We start from the raw sequence: 19,417 nt of genomic DNA, 5'->3' as shown, positions 1-19,417 counted from the left end.
ATTCCCTGGGATAAAATTGGAACCTCCAAGTATGACAATGAGTCCCTTCATTATCTGAAGTACACCTACAGCTCCAAGCTCATTGTTCATTCTCTGCATCCCCTCAGCCACAATTATGATTCTTTGAGAGGGCCCCAGTTAGAAATTGGCCCCTTTGGGAAGCTTTCTCCAATACTTTCTAAGATTGGGTTAGGTCCTGTTCTCTTGACATCCTGGGAGTAGGCATTTTCCCCATGCAGTGTTTTGAGATTGATAGGTCTTCTTATTGGCCTTCTACACCATAATCTAAAGTCATGGGGGTTGGGGGGGGGGGGTTGTGCCTTGGTGGCTCAATTGGTTGAGCATCTGTCTTTGGCTCAGGTCATGATCCCAGCATCCTGGGATTGAGCCCCACATCAGGCTCCTTGCTCAGCGGGAAGCCTGCTTCTCCCTCTCCCACTTCCCCTACTTGTGTTCCCTCTCTTGCTATATACTCTCTCTGTCAAATAAATAAATAAAATCTTTGAAAAAAATAAAGTCATCAAGAGTCAAATACTCTGTCTTGCTCTCAGTTAAATCCCTGGTAATTAAGAGTACTAAAATAAATACGAATGGAATGAATGAATGAATGTTTGTTTGTTTTAATGATCCCAGTATTTAAATTCTTGACACTAGTGGGTTTAAGGCTTAAAGTTCATCCAATTTTGTTCAATACCCTTAAAGGAATACATTCCCAATTTAGGGGTTTATCAGAGAAAAAAAAATGCTACTATTTTAAAAGCAGTTATGTACAATGACATTTAAAAATTATTTTAGACTGTATGCATGTATGTATATATTGATCTGAAAAATAAATATGATCTTTTCTTATCAGATATAAAGACAACTATAAAAGACATTATAGGAGTCTTCTTTTTTTGAGAAATTATCAATTTTCAAAATTTTTTTCTTGCTTTGAGTCTATTTGTATGACTGTCATTTCTACATTTTAATAAAGATTTATTTATAATTCATACTGTGAAAGCACATGGGTAAGCAGAGATTGCACAAGTCAGCCAAATGGTATTTTGCAGCAATTGACTGTTTTTTTTTGAAGTGAGCAATCTACCTTAGAGGGGAGAAAATTCTCAGGTATCTGTCTCTGGCCCCTGTGAACTGAGATTGCCCAATGTTGAGTTGAAAAACACCATATGTTCCATACTGTCTTCCCTTACATTCTTCATGGTCTGTCAAAGTTCAAGACCCCACACTCTTCACTTCTCCAACAAGAGATTAGAACGAGTGTCCATTGACTCAGGAGAAGATTGCATAGTTCCTCCTTTTATAATTGTTAATTGAGACATTTTCTGGGAGCACAAATTGGAATCCTTATGAGGTATCTTACTGGAATCAAGTCAACTTTATACCACCCCTAATATTGTGCCAGTGATTTTTCCATAACAAGATTATTTCCATTGTTTTCATAAAATTCATGAAGAACACCCCAAAACACAAAGGATTTGAATGTCATTTTCATTACACTTGTACTACATAAAATTGTTTTCAAAGAAGAATATATATTTTTTCCTTTTTAACCATTATTGATAGAAGCATAACTGCCAAGACAACTTTTTTTTTTTCTTTAATAGGGTCAGGGAATCTACTCTGAAGACTCAAGTAACGTAAATTGTTTTTTTCCCCTGTAGCTGAAATTGCTATGTTGCTTTTAAATTTCCCAATTCAAATTAATGAACAATTTTCTCTGTAGTATGAGAATGGCTTTGGCAGTGCAAAGATCAGAGCAATCTCTTCTTCATTAAATTGGGCAAAGAGGATTCACTGGTTCTCAAACTGTTAAATGGTTATTGGGGTTTTTAATGAATGGAACATTTATTTTTGTGCCAACTCAACTAACAACATTGACATGATTAGCATACATTTTGGCAACTGTTCTAGCACAAGGTGTTAGTAAAAAGGGGCTTTTATCTTTGAGCTTAATTTACTTAAACTTTCCTTGTTATAAATGCTTTTAATGTGAATGAGATGTTTTTGGAAAGGAAATCCTGGCACAAGAGGTTGTTCAGAAATACGCCTTTTCACTAATGTTACAGGCATTTCTCATGCTAGAGATGAAGCCTATACCTCCAAACACATGAACTTTCTTCAAATTTAGAAATAAACAGAATATTTTGTTACTTATACTCATGGTGAAATCACTGCCCTTAGGATGTTTTTTAAATTTGTGGTGCTACGTATTTCAGATGTAGTTCCTTTCTTTTATAAAGAGAAAGAAGAAGATATGAAAATAACTAGAGTATGGTTTCCTCCATTGCTATACATTAATTATGAATGAAAAGTTTTGAGGGCTAAATGATCTTAGTTTCTTATTTATTCAAATTGTCAAACTGAAGAAAATAAGAAAAATGGGTTAATACAAATTTGAAAGGTCCTGGGTGTTTGTATTCAATTTTTTTTTGCAATGTAGTTTTAAAATATATTGAAAGCTATTGTAACACAGCTAACAAGAGATTTGTCAGAAGTATGTAGTAAAATGAATGTGTATAGTTGATACAAAGCCAAAAATTAATATGCATGTGCACACGCATGGGAATAAATTTTCATCCAAATGACTGTCAAACATCTAGGCATACTCTCTATTATTTACATATAATAAATATATTAGATATATATCTATATATATATCTGCACACACATTCAATGATTTACCCAATGTTTAATTGAGTAATGAATTAGTTTAATATAAACTTTAGCAAATAGCATATTTACTTTTCCCACATTTACTTCTAAAAGCAAACAAATGCCAGTAGCAGGCACTTCAGTGAAAGAACAAGCCCATGTTCAAATATAAAATGGTAAAAATGAGAAAGAAATTATGAAAATATATACCTTTAATTTGCAGACATATAAACACGTTTGGTACAGTAGAGACACATGAGGCCAAAAAAGTAGAGTGATCCAGCTTAAGCTAACACATTCCTTGTTTACACAGATATTTTGCTATAGCTCTCATATAAAATAAAATTCCCAGCTCAACACAATGAAGTAAAAGAGATCAATCACTAAGGAACCAGCTTGCTTCATTGCAAAGGATTCAGTAAAAGCTAAGTTATCAAAGAAATCTGCTGCTGGGCTTACAAATAAACTCTTGGACCTAATCCAAAGCCAAAGAAAGGAAGCCAGAAACGGTAGCCAACAAACCCAAACAACAAAAAGATAAGTATAACTTTTATATAAAGGGCCCAACTAAAACAACCGGTAGTGTACACTAGCTTCTAGAATAACTCCGCTTTAATATGATTTTTATTTTCTCAGGTGATAAATGAATTCAAGCACATAAAAACCTAATATTTAACCCAACTATGAAGTACTACCGACAAGTTGTCAGAGCATCAAAATGTCATAAACACCTACGAAGTAACTAAGGATTGAAACAGGTCTTTGCTCCTGGCTGTTTTCCTTGGACACAATTTCCAGTTACAATGTCTGTAAGGGAGAATATACACATTTCCCCTGTAATAATAGCAAGCGCAGTGGTAAAGGGAACAGAAAGCCATTTGAGTACATGGAGAGCGAAATATTCTTCAGCAGGTCAACTCTAACACACACGGCCACGTTTTCACCCTTGCTAAAAAGAAATTGCGCTTCTTTGTAACACCTTCTCTTTCAAACTATACATGATGTACTTGTGAGGTAATAAACATTCTGTTTACAAATGCATTTCTTTTCTTTCTTATCATACATTGAAGTGCAGTGAAATTCAATTTATTTCAATTTCATATCTCTTAAATGTTAAAAACAATATATTTAAAATATACTCTTTCGTTAATTTCATGTACAACTGTCCTGTACAATACCGCAAAACAGTTCCCTGCAAAGGAGCAACTGATGCCCTCTTGTGGTTAAAGGACTTTTTAGACAAAAAAGATGCAATGTACCATTTTCTTACCTTATTCTCAGGTTCTATCATTCTGCTTGGTGAATGAAAGCTGCAAACCATGTCCAAGCTTTTTTATAACAGTTCTATAGCTGTTAGTACTAATTTTCATTAAAAAATGCTGTACACATTTTATAACTTCTGATTTTAAGTTTAAAAACCTGTAAACAGCTTATTTACAATATAGTACAAGTTATAAATTAGTCGTCCTTCATTGGAACTGTCATCTACACACTCTTGTTTAGGTGATGGAAACTACCCAGAGTCAGCTACATCTCTGTGCTATTCCACAATGAAATATCAAATATTAGAAATAGCCATTGGTTTCCTCTCTCTCATATGCAAGTCAATTTTTCCTTTGAGTGGAATTTGTACTTCCAAATTTTCATCTTCCCTGTGATGCTTTTTCCCTCTCCTTAAGCAGATGTATATGCCCATCCCTGTTACAAGTGTGAGAGAACCCAAGCTTATTACAGAGAGAGCAACTAGAGTGGGCACACAGGACACAGACTCAACTTTCCGATGAGTTGGTTCTATTGAGATCTGTGGTTCTTTCTCCTCTATGTTGATTTCTGGTTCCTTTCTTAGAAGACTCTCAATGTAGCTCTCATTACTGACGGTGTCATTGACAAATAAGTTCACCATGACTGTGGAATGGAGAGGTTCTGGGTAACCATGGTCACTCACTTTCACCAGTAAACGATGAAGTCCATAGTCTGTCTGCAGCAATGCCTCTTCCAAAGTAATATTGCCAGTTTTAGGGTCAATCCTAAAGGACTCAGGCCTAGGACCTCTTCTTCCTATGATGCTGTAAGCTATGACAGCGTTCATGCCCGTGTCTTTGTCAACAGCATAGACCTCTGTAACTGGGGAGCCGGGGAGAGTAGAAGGCAGTACCAACAGGTAGGACATGTTGGACTGAGGAAATAAAACCAGAGGAGGGTTGTCATTGATATCTAGAAGGAGAATTGTGATTTTTGCAGTCGAAGAGAGGGCAGGCTCACCCCCATCAACAGCTTCGACCCACAAAGTATAGGAGCTTTGCTGCTCTCTGTCCAAAGAGACTTTAGCTCTCAACATGCCCTTTCCTGTGTCTATGACAAAAATATCACTCTGGTTCACCACCGAGAGGGCTACCCAACCATTTCGTCCAGCATCAGCATCTGTGACACTAATTACCCCAATTTCACCATATCCTGGGAAGTTTTCTGGCACAAAAAAGCTGAAGTCCTTGTTGATGAACCTGGGGCTGTTGTCATTTTTATCCAGCACGGTGAGAGCCACAGTGGCAACTGATTCTCTGGGTGGCTTCCCAGAGTCAACAGCTCTGACTGTGTACCTATACCTTTCTTTCTCTTCTCGGTCCAGCTGAGTGGAAACTGTCAGAATTCCTGTGACACTGTCTAAGGAAAAATATGAGGGGGCATCAGGTCCCAGGAAATAGGAAACTTGGCCTCTCTCTCCACTGTCCGCATCCGTCGCGTACAGCTTTGTCAAAAAGGCATTGGGCGCATTATTTTCTTCAATCGTTAGTTCCAGCAAGGGTTGCAGGAAAATAGGAGCATTGTCATTGTCATCTAAAAGTTGCACTTTAATAATTTTTTTGACATGAAAATCCCTCTGAGTTCCAGGCCACCACAGCTATTTCATAGAACTGCTGTAGCTCATAATCCATCAGTTTTGTGGTTTCCAGCAAATATTCATTATTGTATGGTTTGTAGGGTGATAACCTAAATGGTCCTTCACCGTCCAGGTAGCAGTTCACCTTGTATTTACCTTCTGGATCTCTTATGGTGAAGAATGCAATTGGAGTGTTAATGGGCTCCAGTTCTTTCAGGTAAACAATACCATCTACCTCATTGGCTATATAACGAGGAACAATTTCAGGTGGTCTGAAAATGACTTTGATGATGGTCACCAGTGCCGTGGTCACAGCAGGGATGCAGCCTGGCCCATTAGCAAGGATGGTGAGCTTGTGCATTTGCAGAACACTTCCCCCAATCTTACTGAAAAGTTTAATGACTCCGGTAGTTTCGTCCAGATGGAATAAATCCTTGGATGCTTGTGGAACTTTCTGGCTATAAGCGTAGGTGATCTGAGCATTGGTTCCCAAGTCTCTATCCACAGCCTGAACAGCTGCAACCGGTGTGCCCACTGTAGCATTCCCAAACACAGTGACATTGATCTGTGAGTCTGTGAAGAGAGGGCAATTGTCATTAATGTCAGTTATGCCGATGGTGAGAGTGGCGCTGCCCAGCAGTGGTGGAGACCCGCCATCCTCTGCTATGATGATGCTCACATACTGGTCCTGGGTCTCCCTATCCAGCAGTCCCATGACAATTAGGTAAGGGGTGCGCTCCCCATTCTCATTCTCCTCCACATCCAGCGTGAACATGCGGTGGTAGTCCAGTAAGCGGTATGTCTGCACTCCGTTCGTGCCTACATCTGGGTCCATGGCAGGATGCTCTATGGCGAGCCGAGTGTTTATAGGTGCATTTTCTGGAACCCAAACCGAGATTTGGGAAACGGGGAACTGTGGGGCATTGTCATTGATGTCCCGGATAGCGATTTTCACCTTCACAAACCTAAAGTATTCCTGAGGCAGGACCAGCACATCCAAAAGCAAAAGACAAGAGTCAGAGGAAGGGGAGGAGGAGATGGAAATACTGCCGCCCCAGGCTGCTCCTCCACCTCCTTCAAGACACAGGGCCTCCCTGTCGATCTCCTGGGCCGAAGTGTGCAGCTCCCCGGAGCGGTTGTCTAGGGTCACGTACTGACCACTCAGTCCCCGGGAAGCCAGGCTGAAGGAGAGAGGGGGGTTCCGCTCAGCCACGGGGCGCTCCGGCAGCTGCGACAGCTGGTCCTGCCTCCCGGCAGCGCCGGGCACCAGCCGCAGGTCCTCCGCCAGGCTGCCGATGAGCACCCCCGCGGGCAGTCCCTCGTTCAGGCTGTACAGAAGCTCCGTGGCCCGGCTGTAACTCGCGAGGCAGTTGAAGGGTCCCACGAAGAGGAAAAACAGAAACAAATGCTGAAAGGGGAGGGGGAGGGGAGAAGGCTCGTTACACACACGCGGAAACACGGAGACTGGAGTCAGAAATCAGGGCCACAAGGTCATATTTGCCCCCATCCCCATTACCAAAGGCAAACCCTCCAGTCGGAGAGGGATGAAGAGGAAAACTTGCTGCAAAGAAGAGATCTATGGAGCAACACTGTCGCCAAAACTTAATTTTTTCTGTTCACTATCTACCTCCCCCTCTTTTCCCCAGCTCCCCAACGGCGCCCTTATTCAATTAATAATCGGAATCCCCAGCCATAAAACATTCCTGGAAACACACGCCAGAGTGGAGAGCACTCAACTCAGGGACTGCGCAACGCCGCAGGGAAACCACCCGTGTAGGTTATGGAGAGAGGTTGGTAGTGGAAAGAGGACTGAGCGATGATGGGCAATTCATCATTTATTTCCCATTGAAATGTTTCTACCACTAAGGTCTCCGGAACGCGAAATGTGTCACATCCCTTATTATGAGAACACCACCACCAACAATATCAATAATAATTATTATGTGCAAAAACACAGTGACACTTTCTCTTCGGATCTAGCGCCCCCCCCCCCCATTAAATAAACACTTTAGGTCAGAGAAGTAATTTTCATTTTAGCTCTCATCCAGGGTCAAATCGAAAGGATCTGAATCTCCACCTCCTAACAAGCCCTCCCTAGTCTCCCTCCCCTAAGGAAAAAGAAGTAAACGCAGAAAATGCTTATGCAAAAACAATTTGCCAATTACAGCGGACAGTCCTAGCAGGTGCCGACAGCAGCAGAGAAATCTCCGCACCCCAGTATCTCAAGCGGATCGAGCCCCCCCCCCCATCTGCCTACATTCCTATTTCAGAAACTTACTTTCCCGACCAGAAGACGTGCCTATTTCTTGCTAAAAGGAAGACACCTTATGCTAAACTCCCTTCCCCTCCCCCTCAACCTTCCCGTAAAGTTTGGATTAAGGGAAAGGTTTGAAAACCCATCAAGAGTAGGAACTGCCTCACCGGACTGCAACTTGTCGGGGCTGCAGGACTCCCGGACCCCAAGCCTTACCGGCAGGTTTCTGTGGCTGGTGCTGCTCCTGGGACGACTGAGACGCCCCATATCCAGGCGCGGGTGCCAGATCGCCGGGCGCCAGCTCACTGCCAGGGCCCGCGAGCTGCGCGCATTCCCTCGGCCGCGCATTCCCGGGGAGGCTGCAGTCAGCGCGCTCCTGTCGGGAGGGCGGCAGAAGACACTCCCTCTCTGTTCATGCAAATCGCTGGGGGAACTTCAGCCAATAGTCACTGGCTCGTCAATTAAGGACGCGAGCTAATGGCGGGGGGCAGCAAGGCGCGGGGCAGAAGGGCACGGTCATGGTTTCCTTCTCCGGACGCAGCTAAGTCCAGACCCCGCCAGAGGAGCCGGAGCGGGGGACTTGCCTCTGAAGACTGCGACGAGGTGCCACCCGGTCGGGCACTGGAGCGCGTGCCCACCAGCCTCCCTCCTCGCCGCACCAGTCTGAACTCCAGTCCACAGGTTGCGAGCGCGGGAGGGAGATTAGAATAAATAAATAAGCCTGCACGTATATCTGAATAGAGAGGGAGAGGAGGTCGGCGCTACAGGGCAGCCACAGGCGCGATCCCCAAACGCTTGCTTTTACCACCAGTGCTTCGGAGAGACTTGCTTCCAGCAGTGTGTGCACAGAGAAAGGAAATCCACTCTTCTCTGCGGAGGGAAGGAACTTCAAACTCTTTTTAAGGTGGTTTGAGCCGGGAGAGCAAATAGATGAATTCGGTGAGGGTTCTGACATGCTCTAATTTTTGAATCTTCGCTGTTGGTGGTGGCAGGCTTCTGCTAGGTTCCTAGTTGTAAGCGCAAGGGTCTCTGGGTGTCTGCCCTGTGGTCTTACTTAAGAGGCAGTTGTGGCTTCTGGCCAAGGGAAAGAGCCCAGGGGGAAAGTGGAAACAATTGTGTGGTAACTAACACAAGTAGTTCTGCCTGTGGGCAATTTTAACGTAATTCTCAAAGGGGGGCATTTTCTTTTTTCACTCACTGAAGCTTAGGTTAAAAAAAAAAATGGTTACTTTTCAAAAGGTCGCTTTTTTTCTTTCTCTTGGAATGCTTACTGGAAAGCTTTCCTCTAGAAAGGAGTCCTGGAGGGATGTGGTGCAAAAATGCTTGGATATTTCCTCTGATTCTCACACTAAATAGTCATGTGACCTGTATCTTCATTTATAGAATCAGGGCTGGTGAGAGAATCCAATGCTATAAGTCTGTGAAACGCTTTTTGATCTTCAGGGTGCTGTAGAAATAACGGAAAAGACCACGGGCCTTTCCCTGAGTAGATATTTCTCTTCATCACTGGGTTTCCAGATAGACTCTGCACTGCCCTGAGCATAAAGTCCTCCCCACTGCATATTTAGTGACTGAGCCCTAATAGAAAAATCTTCCTCTTGGGTCACAGAAAGATCTGACATCCTGTGCTTTCCATAAGAACCACCTTAATGTTCCTATTCTGCCCTATACTGACTAGAATCTAAATTGGTTGGCTGAACTAATTGTTTTGCTCCTTCCTATTTTCTCTTCATTTCTACTAATTGTAGAGACATGGAGTCCTAAATATTGACAACACACTACATCAAAACACCTGGTGTGTGGAACAGTTACTTACTGTGCAAATGGGACCATACATGGAGTACACAAAATTCCCTGTGGTATATATCTGGCGTATGATATGGATCTGATTTATAAACTTAGCTCCTTTAAGCTCTTTAGAATGAAATCGGAGTTCTGATGAAGAGGTGAACACGCAGAGGAACATGTACACGTGGGTGTGAAGCCATTATACTGCTGATAAACAAAGCACAGTCAGGGAATTAGGATATGTCTTTTCTTCAGCTGCTAATTCTGCCCTACAGATGAACTTTTACCATAATTGGTAAATATTTACTGAGGGATCTGTAGTTGAGACACGTCTGACTCTTAATCAGTACCAAGCTGCTTCTGAAATGTGTTTATGTCTTCGCACAATACCCATAGCTTCTGGAAGTTTGGGATACATGGACAGAAGCAGGCAAAAACATCGGCAGTGAGAGTACATGCAGGCTGGACCCCCCCCCCCCAGTCTGAATAACTTTTATGTCTACCCAGAAAGCAACCGTGATAGACTGTGTATCCCCCTCACAGTTGACGCCCTCTCTCATAGGGGTTAAAGGTTAAAATCACTCACCTTTTATTTTGGTGGAAATATAGGACTCTCTTAACTTAATTTGTTCTTTGTTTACAATGACAGTACACTAGAGCTGTCATTTATGAAGATAATCCAGTTGAAGTGACATCACCTCTTTGTAATTATTTTGTTGACTATCTTTGGTTTCCCCTGGACTCATAAGCTCTTTCTTTCTCTACTTTGCAGTGGATACTTTCGGCACAGATGCACCATTTTCAAGTGTCCCCCAAACCACACCCCAGTGGAGTTTTGGTGTTCTGACCATATCATCCAGCTGATCTCTATGGAAAAGGTTAGTACTTCTCCTTCCCTTCATTATGTAGGCAAGAAATCTAATCTATATATTCTAGAATACATAGATTTAGCAATAATTTTTTCTAGAGTCTTTCTAGAAAGCATGACCATATTAACTATAATGTAAGTTGAAGCACAGTAGTTCAACATTCTGGAGATAACGTTTACAGTGACAATAATAACTCCCCTGGCACTGTGATTGCAAAGTCCCTGGATGGAAGTTTGTCATCAAAATTGGAAGAGCTTGGCATGATTTGAGGTAAAAAAGCTTCATGTCGCAATCCAAACTCTTAACTGAGCTACTTGTTAGCTTCTTTCCTTTTTGAAGATCTAAGCAGAGGTTTCATGCAGGATTACACTGTAATTAGGCCTCAGAAAAAATAAAAGTCCAAATATTCTTCTTTCTTCTCTTGTGCCTTCATTCTGGGTACAGTGAAAACATTCCCAAACTCCTGTGCCTGAGGATGGCAGCCCTGTGACCTACCATCTGGTGTGACATATTTCTTTCTAAAGATGATCTGGGGAGCTTCTGTGCTATTCCTCCCTTGAAAATAATACTTACATACTAGTCAGATGTCTCAATTGCTCTGGGCCTGCTTCCCAGGTGTTTTGTAAAAATTGATCTAGAAGAATAGTTAGATTATATGCCTCCCAAGCCTATTTTTTCTATAGACAAGGAAAACAATTTGATACAATAGATGGTACACTGAACAGAACCAGGAAATTTGGATTCCATTCCCTGGGTTGCTCCTAGGATACTGTGTGACTTTAGGTAAGTAATCACACCTCTCTGTTTCAAATTTCCTATAAGTACACTCCTACATACTACATGGACTCATATGCATTAAGTGGCTTACCTAATATCTGTCATTAATAGACACTAAATAATGATACACAGGTTACTTTGGTAAGTATTTACTGCCTGAGATCACCGAAAGTTAATAATAATTTTCATTTACTGCAAGTTTCCTCTCCTTGTAGTCTTACCTCTTTATAAAGTATAAGCATGCTTATAAGTGTTCATCAGGATACCATCTTCAAACTTTGTCCATTTATCAAACATACCCTAAAATTTTAAAAATATTTGAAGTACTGTGTTTTCCAGGTAACTTTTATAACTGAGCCATTTAAAGTTTTTCAGTAACAGTATGGTATCCACAAGTTTCATGTAATCAATATGAATACACAGATAGCTAAACTTATTTTGAACTGTAGTTCTATAAATGTTTTAAGTAATTGAAAGGTGTAAATAAGTATAAATTTAGCATATGACCTTATTTTAAGATCACTCCATTTTTACTTGTTAATATATGAAATTAATGATCCTTTTGGATGACTCACATGTATGTGTGTATATTTAGGATATATATTATATATATGTAAGTGTAAATCATAAAATTTAGGAATACAATATATAGTATAATATAAAATAATAAATACATAATTAAATGTTTTATATACAACATATTTTTTTAATATATTCTTTTTTTAAAAAATTGTATCTATTTATTTGACAGAGAGAGAGAGATCACAAGTAGGTAGAGAGGCAGGCAGAGAGAGAGGCGTGAAGCAGACTCCCTGCTGAGCAGAGAGCCTGATGCGAATCTCCATCCCAGGACCCTGAGATCATAACTTGAGCCGAAGGCAGAGGCTTAACCCACTGAGCCACCCACGTGCTCCGAAAACATATTCTTTTATAATATAAATTATATATTTATACACATTATATATTTATATACATTACATAATACATATACATAACGAATGCATACACACACATTCTTTTTCTTATCCAACAATCAAGACTGAGAGATTATCACATTTATAAAATTAATACAACACTCAAAAAATAATAAAATCAACCATTTATTATCAGTTATGTTTTGAACATGCTACTAGGTGCTTTACATGTTTATTTGCTTACTCTTCATAACAGTTTTATAAGGTAAGTATTATTATTTTAATTTCTCAGCTATAAATTGCAGGCTTGTCAGTATCTTTGGCCCTGAACCGTGGCCCCCAAAGCACATGTTCTTTCTACTCCATACACCATAACACCGTCTTCTCACCTGAATGGATGGATCTAGGGCTTATATACATTTAAATGTATTTCAAGCCAACAAATGTTTATCACTCACCTGTAGCAGGAGAAACATTGGAGGCATAGATTTGCTATATGATGCCTTTTTGAAGTAAAAACTTCATTAGTCAATTACACATAAACAGGTATATATACAGAAACACACCCTCCTCTGTGTTTGGCCAGCTTTATTCTTCTTATGACTTGTGGGCCGAGAATATATTATGTGTATAGATGTATTGTATGTACATGAAAGCCCTGAAAAGTTCTAAGTAGTTTTATGGATCGCCTCATTAACCCTCATTTTGTATATTAGTTGAGAGCAAGAGAAGTGCTGCATAACTAATTCAAATCTTAAAAGTATTCCTATTTCTTGGAATAGTAGATCTTGGCCTCGGGATTGGCTCTAATATTAGAGAATAACTTAGAAAAAGAGCAGTTGCTTTCTCATCATCTATGACTTCCAAAAGCCTTGATCTTAAAAGTTGCCCTAAGTACCAGTTAGTTACTTTATATTATTTTATTTTTCCAATTTACAAATATACTTAAGAAACAGTCATGGAGGAGCTCCCCCTCTTTCGTAGGGCAGATGTTCCAAGACCTTTAGGGGATGCCCTGAAACCCCATGTTGCACTGAAGGCTGTTTCTTCTATACATACATAACTATGAGAAAGCTTAATTTATCAGTTAGGTACAAGAAGAGATGAACAAAAACTAACAAGAAAGTAGAACAATTTTAACAACATACTGTAATAAAAGTTATGGGAACGCGGCCTTGCTCTCTCAAAACATCTTACTGTACTGTATACTCACCATTCTTGTGATGGTGTGAGATGATAAAATGCAGACATGATGAGATGAGGTGGGGGGGAATGAAGCGGGCGGGCAACGTGACTAACATTAGGCTACTATTGACCTTCTGATATATGTCAGGAGGGTCATCTGCTTCTAGACTCCAGTTGCCCGTGGATAACTAAAACCCCTGGGAGAGAAACTGAGGGAAAGTTGTGTGTGTTGGGGGGGGGGGCTGTAATTTAGGTAAATTGTTATTCAAGTATATCAAACTTGGAAAAAAGCTTACATTGCACTTTCCCTACACAATTCAGAGATTGTAAGGCTAATAGCAAATTAGCATATTGGTTCTTTTGCTAAAACAGCTTTACAGTTGCTTTAGTAAGTAAATATACTATTTATACTACGTGCACAAAAGGACACAATTAAGATAATTTACTATAATACAAACTTGTATTCTAAAACATTGAATACTAAATTGTGCAATATGTGTGACTTTAGGCTATACTAACTAGTACGGTCTTTTTGTTTTAGAAAACTGTGTAAACACATCTTATGTTTCTCCTTTTTCTCTGCATATTCCAGTAGGAAGGGTAGAGTAGAGTAGAACAGTTAGGTAGGGTAGAATAGTTCTTTTATTTTCAGGACGTAATTAGCCTCACTTGAACAGGGATATGTATAGCTGGGCAAATCATCAGAAACCCCAGGCCTAATTTTAGCTCACATTTTCAACTTTCTTTCCTGATCCTCAAAATAAATTTTGAAAGTCATTTCCAACTCATTTAAATTTCACATTCTTTCTTCTCACTTCTGGTAGAGGTGATAATGAGCAGTGAAATCATCAAAAGAAAGGTAGTAGGATTGAGGAGGAGACAAAATGAAAGGCGTGGAAAATCCACAAAGTGGATCAGCCGCTGAATAATGAACAGTTAAGTGAATGCAGTTTATTGATGACACATGTGCCTTACTTCCTGGAGTCAGACCCTGAGAAACTTGAAAGAAGGGAGAGGTATGGGCTGTGAGAGGATAAAGTAATCACAAGCCCTGTAAATTAGCATAGAAATTAGGTCAGGGGCAAAACAAATCCATTGAAGGAAAGAAATTATTTTATGTTTTATTGTAGGGCACTGATCCCAGCCCCCGTGTCCCTCGGATACCAATTCTTCACTCCCAAGCTGGAGTGTAACATTTGGAAAAGCTTCATGAAAATTTGTTCTCAGATCGTGTTTTTACACGGATCCACAGATCTTTTGCCTGGCTTTATAACATCTCTTTTTATCTGATTCTTTGACGCTAAGGTAGGATTGTTAAAACCTGCGTGGCTCTTCTGATCTCACTGTGTGGGGTGTATGAAAGCCCTGAGCTGGTATTGCAGGGTCAACGAAAGGCTCTTTCAGTGACGTAAAAAGTCAACATTTTCACGGGGTGGAACTCTGATCACTAGCTGCTTCTTGCTGGATATCGTTTTAGGAAAAGGGAAGAGAGTGCTGACCTCAGTTTCATTTACTGCTAACGTCTACCAATTACGGAGTATGGAACTTCTGCCCGATGCACGGGGAGCCTTAGCTCTGATCTTCACAAGGACCCCGCAAGTTAATGATGACCCCGTTTTAAAGATAAAGAATCTGAGAATTCCAGAGGGTAAGTAGGTTGCCTGAGGTTGCACAGCTGGGAAGTGGCCAAGCTAGGACTGAACAAGAAAAATTTGAGGTAGTTTATTGTAATGTTGGTGAATCTTTCTCCTATATATCCACTGAAATAAGCACATGTATTGAATATTGAATACCATGTACATTATAAGCAATGCATAGAATGTGCTAGCAACAGAATTATTAAAAAATACCAAACTTGTAGAAAAATTGAACAATTATTGACAAAATGTAAATGTCATGTTTTTGAAATAACACATTTTCTTCTTTCTTTATTTGGATTGTCAAGAAAAGGAAGTTGATTTTAAAAATGAATTTTCATTAATGGTTTGGAGTTATATACCAATAAGACATTTAGGTAAAAGTAATATTCTTCTGGATGATGAAATCATAAATATCTTAAAGGCTACCCAATTCTTAATTATAGATATTTAAATATGATCAAGTTGGTATCAACTTTAAGTACAATATTAATAAATATAGTTTTTTTCTTCTTAATGGATAAGTAAATTCTTTGTTAACTAGATTTTAGTGAAGCATCACTAATAATAATTAGATTTTTTTAAAAGATTTTATTTATTTATTTTACAGAGATCACAAGTAGTCAGAGAGGCAGGCAGAGAGGGGGGGGGGAAGCAGGCTCCCTGCTGAGCAGAGAACCTGATGCCGGGCTTGATCCAAAGACCCTGAGATCATGACCTGAGCGGAAGGCAGAGGCTTAAACACTAAGCCACTCAGGTGCCCCTAGTAATTAGTTTTTAATGACAAAATTGTGTTATTAATTTATTTTAAATATTTTTGTGTCTTGGGACGCCTGGGTGGCTCAGTTGGTTAAGCAGCTGCCTTCGGCTCAGGTCATGATCCCAGCGTCCTGGGATCGAGTCCCACATCGGGCTCCTTGCTCGCCGGGGAGCCTGCTTCTCCTTCTCCCTCTGCCTGCCATTCTGTCTGCCTGTGCTTGTTCTCTCCCTCTCTCTCTCTCTGATAAATAAATAAAATCTTAAAAAATAATAAATAAATAAATAAATAAATATTTTTGTGTCTTTAGAATTTAAAGTAAGACCAATGTAGATAAGGTGACTATTACTAGATAATATTTGTCCTAATGCAGAATTTTGATTTTGTTCTATTTAACACTCATAAAGGAGAAAAGAAAGCTAGAAAGAAAACAAAGCATAAAAAGAAAAAAAAAAGATTGATTTGTGTGGGAAGCAAACTTTTTCTGCAGTATTTTTCTCTAAATGGAAAGGATTAAAAATGCCTCGAATGTGCCATAAGCATGACATGTATTTTCTATAGAAGCAATTTTTTTATTCTAAGTGAGGAAATATATGACATGTTTTCTTGAAACAAACAAACAAAAATTGCCACTTCCATATTCCAATAGATTTAAAAAAAAAAAGAAAACACCCAAATCTATTAGAGCTCTGTCAGAACTTGTTAAACGATTAAGTAATGATTGTAAAAGGCATTTGACATACAACATATACTAGTCATAAAGCTGAGAAACCTAAGACCGACTTGCTGGATGTGAGCATAAATATTCTGGCATTTCTGTAGTATTTCTGGATCAAGATTGATTCCAGGTGCCATCTCCACATATCTGTCCATAGATAAGGCAATCTCTTCTAGGCTAGACGTGAACAGATCCTTGGACTCTGGATCACTGCCAGTCTGGTTCTCTGAGGTGTGAAACCACAGCCTACTGTTAACTTCTCAGTAGTAATCAAAGCAGGAGTGAACTTTTATTTATTTATTTATTATTTATTTAGTAAAAAAACAGGTTTTCACTTCCACTTAGGTTAGTCAAAAAAATGTTAGCTATCTTGAGTCACCTTTATCTTTTTCCCTCCAATAGATTTTGGCAAGTAGACTACCTACTCCTTAGACATTTTCAGATACTGAAGGATGACAGAGACAACACAGAAGATGCTAGACTCTTTTTATTGTCGTTGCTTCGTGTATTTACAGCCTGCTCTCGTTGACTTCACCTGTTCATGGTCCACTTCTCCTGACTCTGTTACACTACACTTAAGTATGTTTTATAGCTAATACCTCTGACCTAGATTGACTTTGTTGGATTTCCTCTTCTCACCATGTAACTATTAAATTTCTCCAAAGATTCTGTTTCCTTCTAATCACTCACCGGAAAGCCCTTCCATTATAATTCTAGTCATCTCTTTCTATATTTAGGCTACCCAATGCCCCTAAATTCTATACATCAAAAACTTTTCCTGTTACCAGAAGTCATCTGCTGGTGAAAATGCCTTTCTCCCAGGTTGACATCTAAGCTCTTCCCTTAAGAACACTTGCTCCTTCTTATTCAAAGTGGCCTGTTCTTGGTCAAATAATGTTAACATGAGGCTGTGCTTCTAGCACAGAACAGAAATATCCATGCTTATAAACATACTAATTACTGAAAATAGTTCATAAATATCATGAAGCCAATAAGTACTCTTGCCATTTGTTGAGAGAGGGCAGAACTGAGGTGCCTAGTTTTGTTTTCACCCTATCAATACATACAGAACTGACTGTTGAAACATAGCAGATACAGAAGTTTGACGAAATCACATAGCATTACTGAGCACTGTTGCCTGAGAAAAATCAGCAGTCTGCCTCCCAAGAGGCCCCAGAGAGTTGAATTAGAGTCCTGAGGATATAATAACAGCTACCAGGTTTTGAACTTCATGGGACTAAGATATACAGTTGACCCTGGATCAACACAGGGGTTGGGGGCTGACCCTCCAGGCAGTTGAAAATTCATATACAACTTTTGACTCCCCCAAAACTTAACTGCTAATGACCTTCCCAATAAGTATAAAAAAATCAATTAACACACATTTTGTGTAAGTATTACATCCTGTATTCTTATAATAAAGTAAGCTCGAGAAAATAAAATGTCATTAAGGGAACCATAAGGAAAAAAAATACATTTATACTATACTATATTTTAAAAATCTGCATATATGTAGACCTATGCAGTTCAAACCCATGTTGTTTAAGGGTCAACTGTATCTACATATATGTATATTCACATATAGAGACACATACTTACATGTGTACATATGTGTGTGTGTTGTACATAAATTCTCACAATAGCCCTATCAAATAGAAATAACTGTTTCCAAGTTAACAATGGGGACCTTATAGCTTAAAGCCACATTTAAAGAGTTTTTCTTTTATTTTTAAGTAACCTCTATATACAATGTGGGGCTTGAACTTACAACCCCGAGATCAAGAGTTGCATGCTCTACTGAACTGAGCTGGTTTAGGAACCCCCACACAGCCATATTAAAAACCTTCCAAGCATAACCTTAATTCAGGCACTCTATGATACTAGACTATACAGTTGTACAAGTTGAAAAAATCTAATTTTGGGAAGGAGGGGAGACAGTATTTTAAAATCTCAGACTTAACTCATATTGACCCAGTCTGACTATATGTTCCAATTTCCTAAGTCTGTTTCAGCCTACTGGCTCAGGGTATCAATAATACCAATTTTCACTCTAAAATACTGTGATTTAGATAATGAAATATAAGGCAAACTTAAATGAGCCATATTTATAAGATTGGTGTAGAAACTTTGATGTACAATTGAAAATATAACTGTTACAAAGATTTTCTTACTTCTGTGGCATGGTCAGTGCATTCTTTTCTGAAGACAGATCTAAGTGGGAAGCAAAAGAACTAGGAGAATCCAACCATAAAGTGAATCAAATGTTTATTCATAGCAGGCTGAGTCTAGGATGGTGCAGCCAATGAGAATGGGATACTCACGGCCATTTGGCTTCAGTTCCAGGTCATGGCTCAGTAATTTGATCTGTACTTCCTCTGGGATGTTCCCTTTATTGTTTCCAAAGTTGGTTGTTCTCTCTGCTGATGAACACATGCTTTAAAAAAATAAACCAACTGGGGCGCCTGGGTGACTCAGTGGATTAAGCCTCTGCCTTCAGTTCAGGTCATGATCTCAGGGTCCTGGGATTGAGTCCCACATCAGGCTCTCTGCTCAGCAGGGAGCCTGCTTCCTCCTCTCTTGCTCTCTCTCTCTCTCTCTCTCTCTCTCTGCCTGCCTCTCCGCCTACTTGTGATCTCTCTCTTTCTGTTAAATAAATAAAATCTTAAACAAACAAACAAACAAACAAACATAAATATCTTAGGGTATGACAAGAAGCCTGAGGAACCATTGTACTTTCTTAAGTGAGCAGTTCCATGCTTCTGCTGGGATTGTGTGATCGGTGAGAGGGTGTTTTTCCTTAAGGTGGAGGTATGGAAGGGCATTTCACTGTAGTCTTTGTAGGGAAAAGGGGACCACATTGTGCCTTTGAGCCTCTTTGCAATCAGATGGACCTGGCTTCAATACTCTGTTCTCCAAGTTACCCATGGTGTAGCCTTGAATTTTTTTTTCTTTGCTATTTTTTTATTAACATATAATATATTGTTT

At 39.6% G+C, this 19,417-nt stretch overlaps 1 protein-coding gene across 1 annotated transcript; it reads right to left on the bottom strand.

Moving 5' to 3' along the window:
• Nucleotides 1-2,849: 2,849 nt before the first annotated feature.
• On the bottom strand, nucleotides 2,850-8,244 carry LOC101689720 (protocadherin-20). Its single transcript, XM_004781206.3, is given in 3 exon segments — nucleotides 2,850-5,527; nucleotides 5,529-6,941; nucleotides 8,004-8,244. Coding segments are annotated over 3 exon segments (2,859 nt in total). The 5' UTR covers nucleotides 8,136-8,244; the 3' UTR covers nucleotides 2,850-4,213.
• Between the last annotated feature and the right edge of the window lie 11,173 nt (nucleotides 8,245-19,417).

The sequence above is a fragment of the Mustela putorius genome, unplaced genomic scaffold (genome assembly GCF_011764305.1).
Source record: "Mustela putorius furo isolate JIRA1106 unplaced genomic scaffold, ASM1176430v1.1 tig00000031_pilon_pilon_pilon, whole genome shotgun sequence".
NCBI lineage: Eukaryota > Metazoa > Chordata > Mammalia > Carnivora > Mustelidae > Mustela > Mustela putorius.
This window is presented reverse-complemented; position numbering and strand designations above follow the sequence as displayed.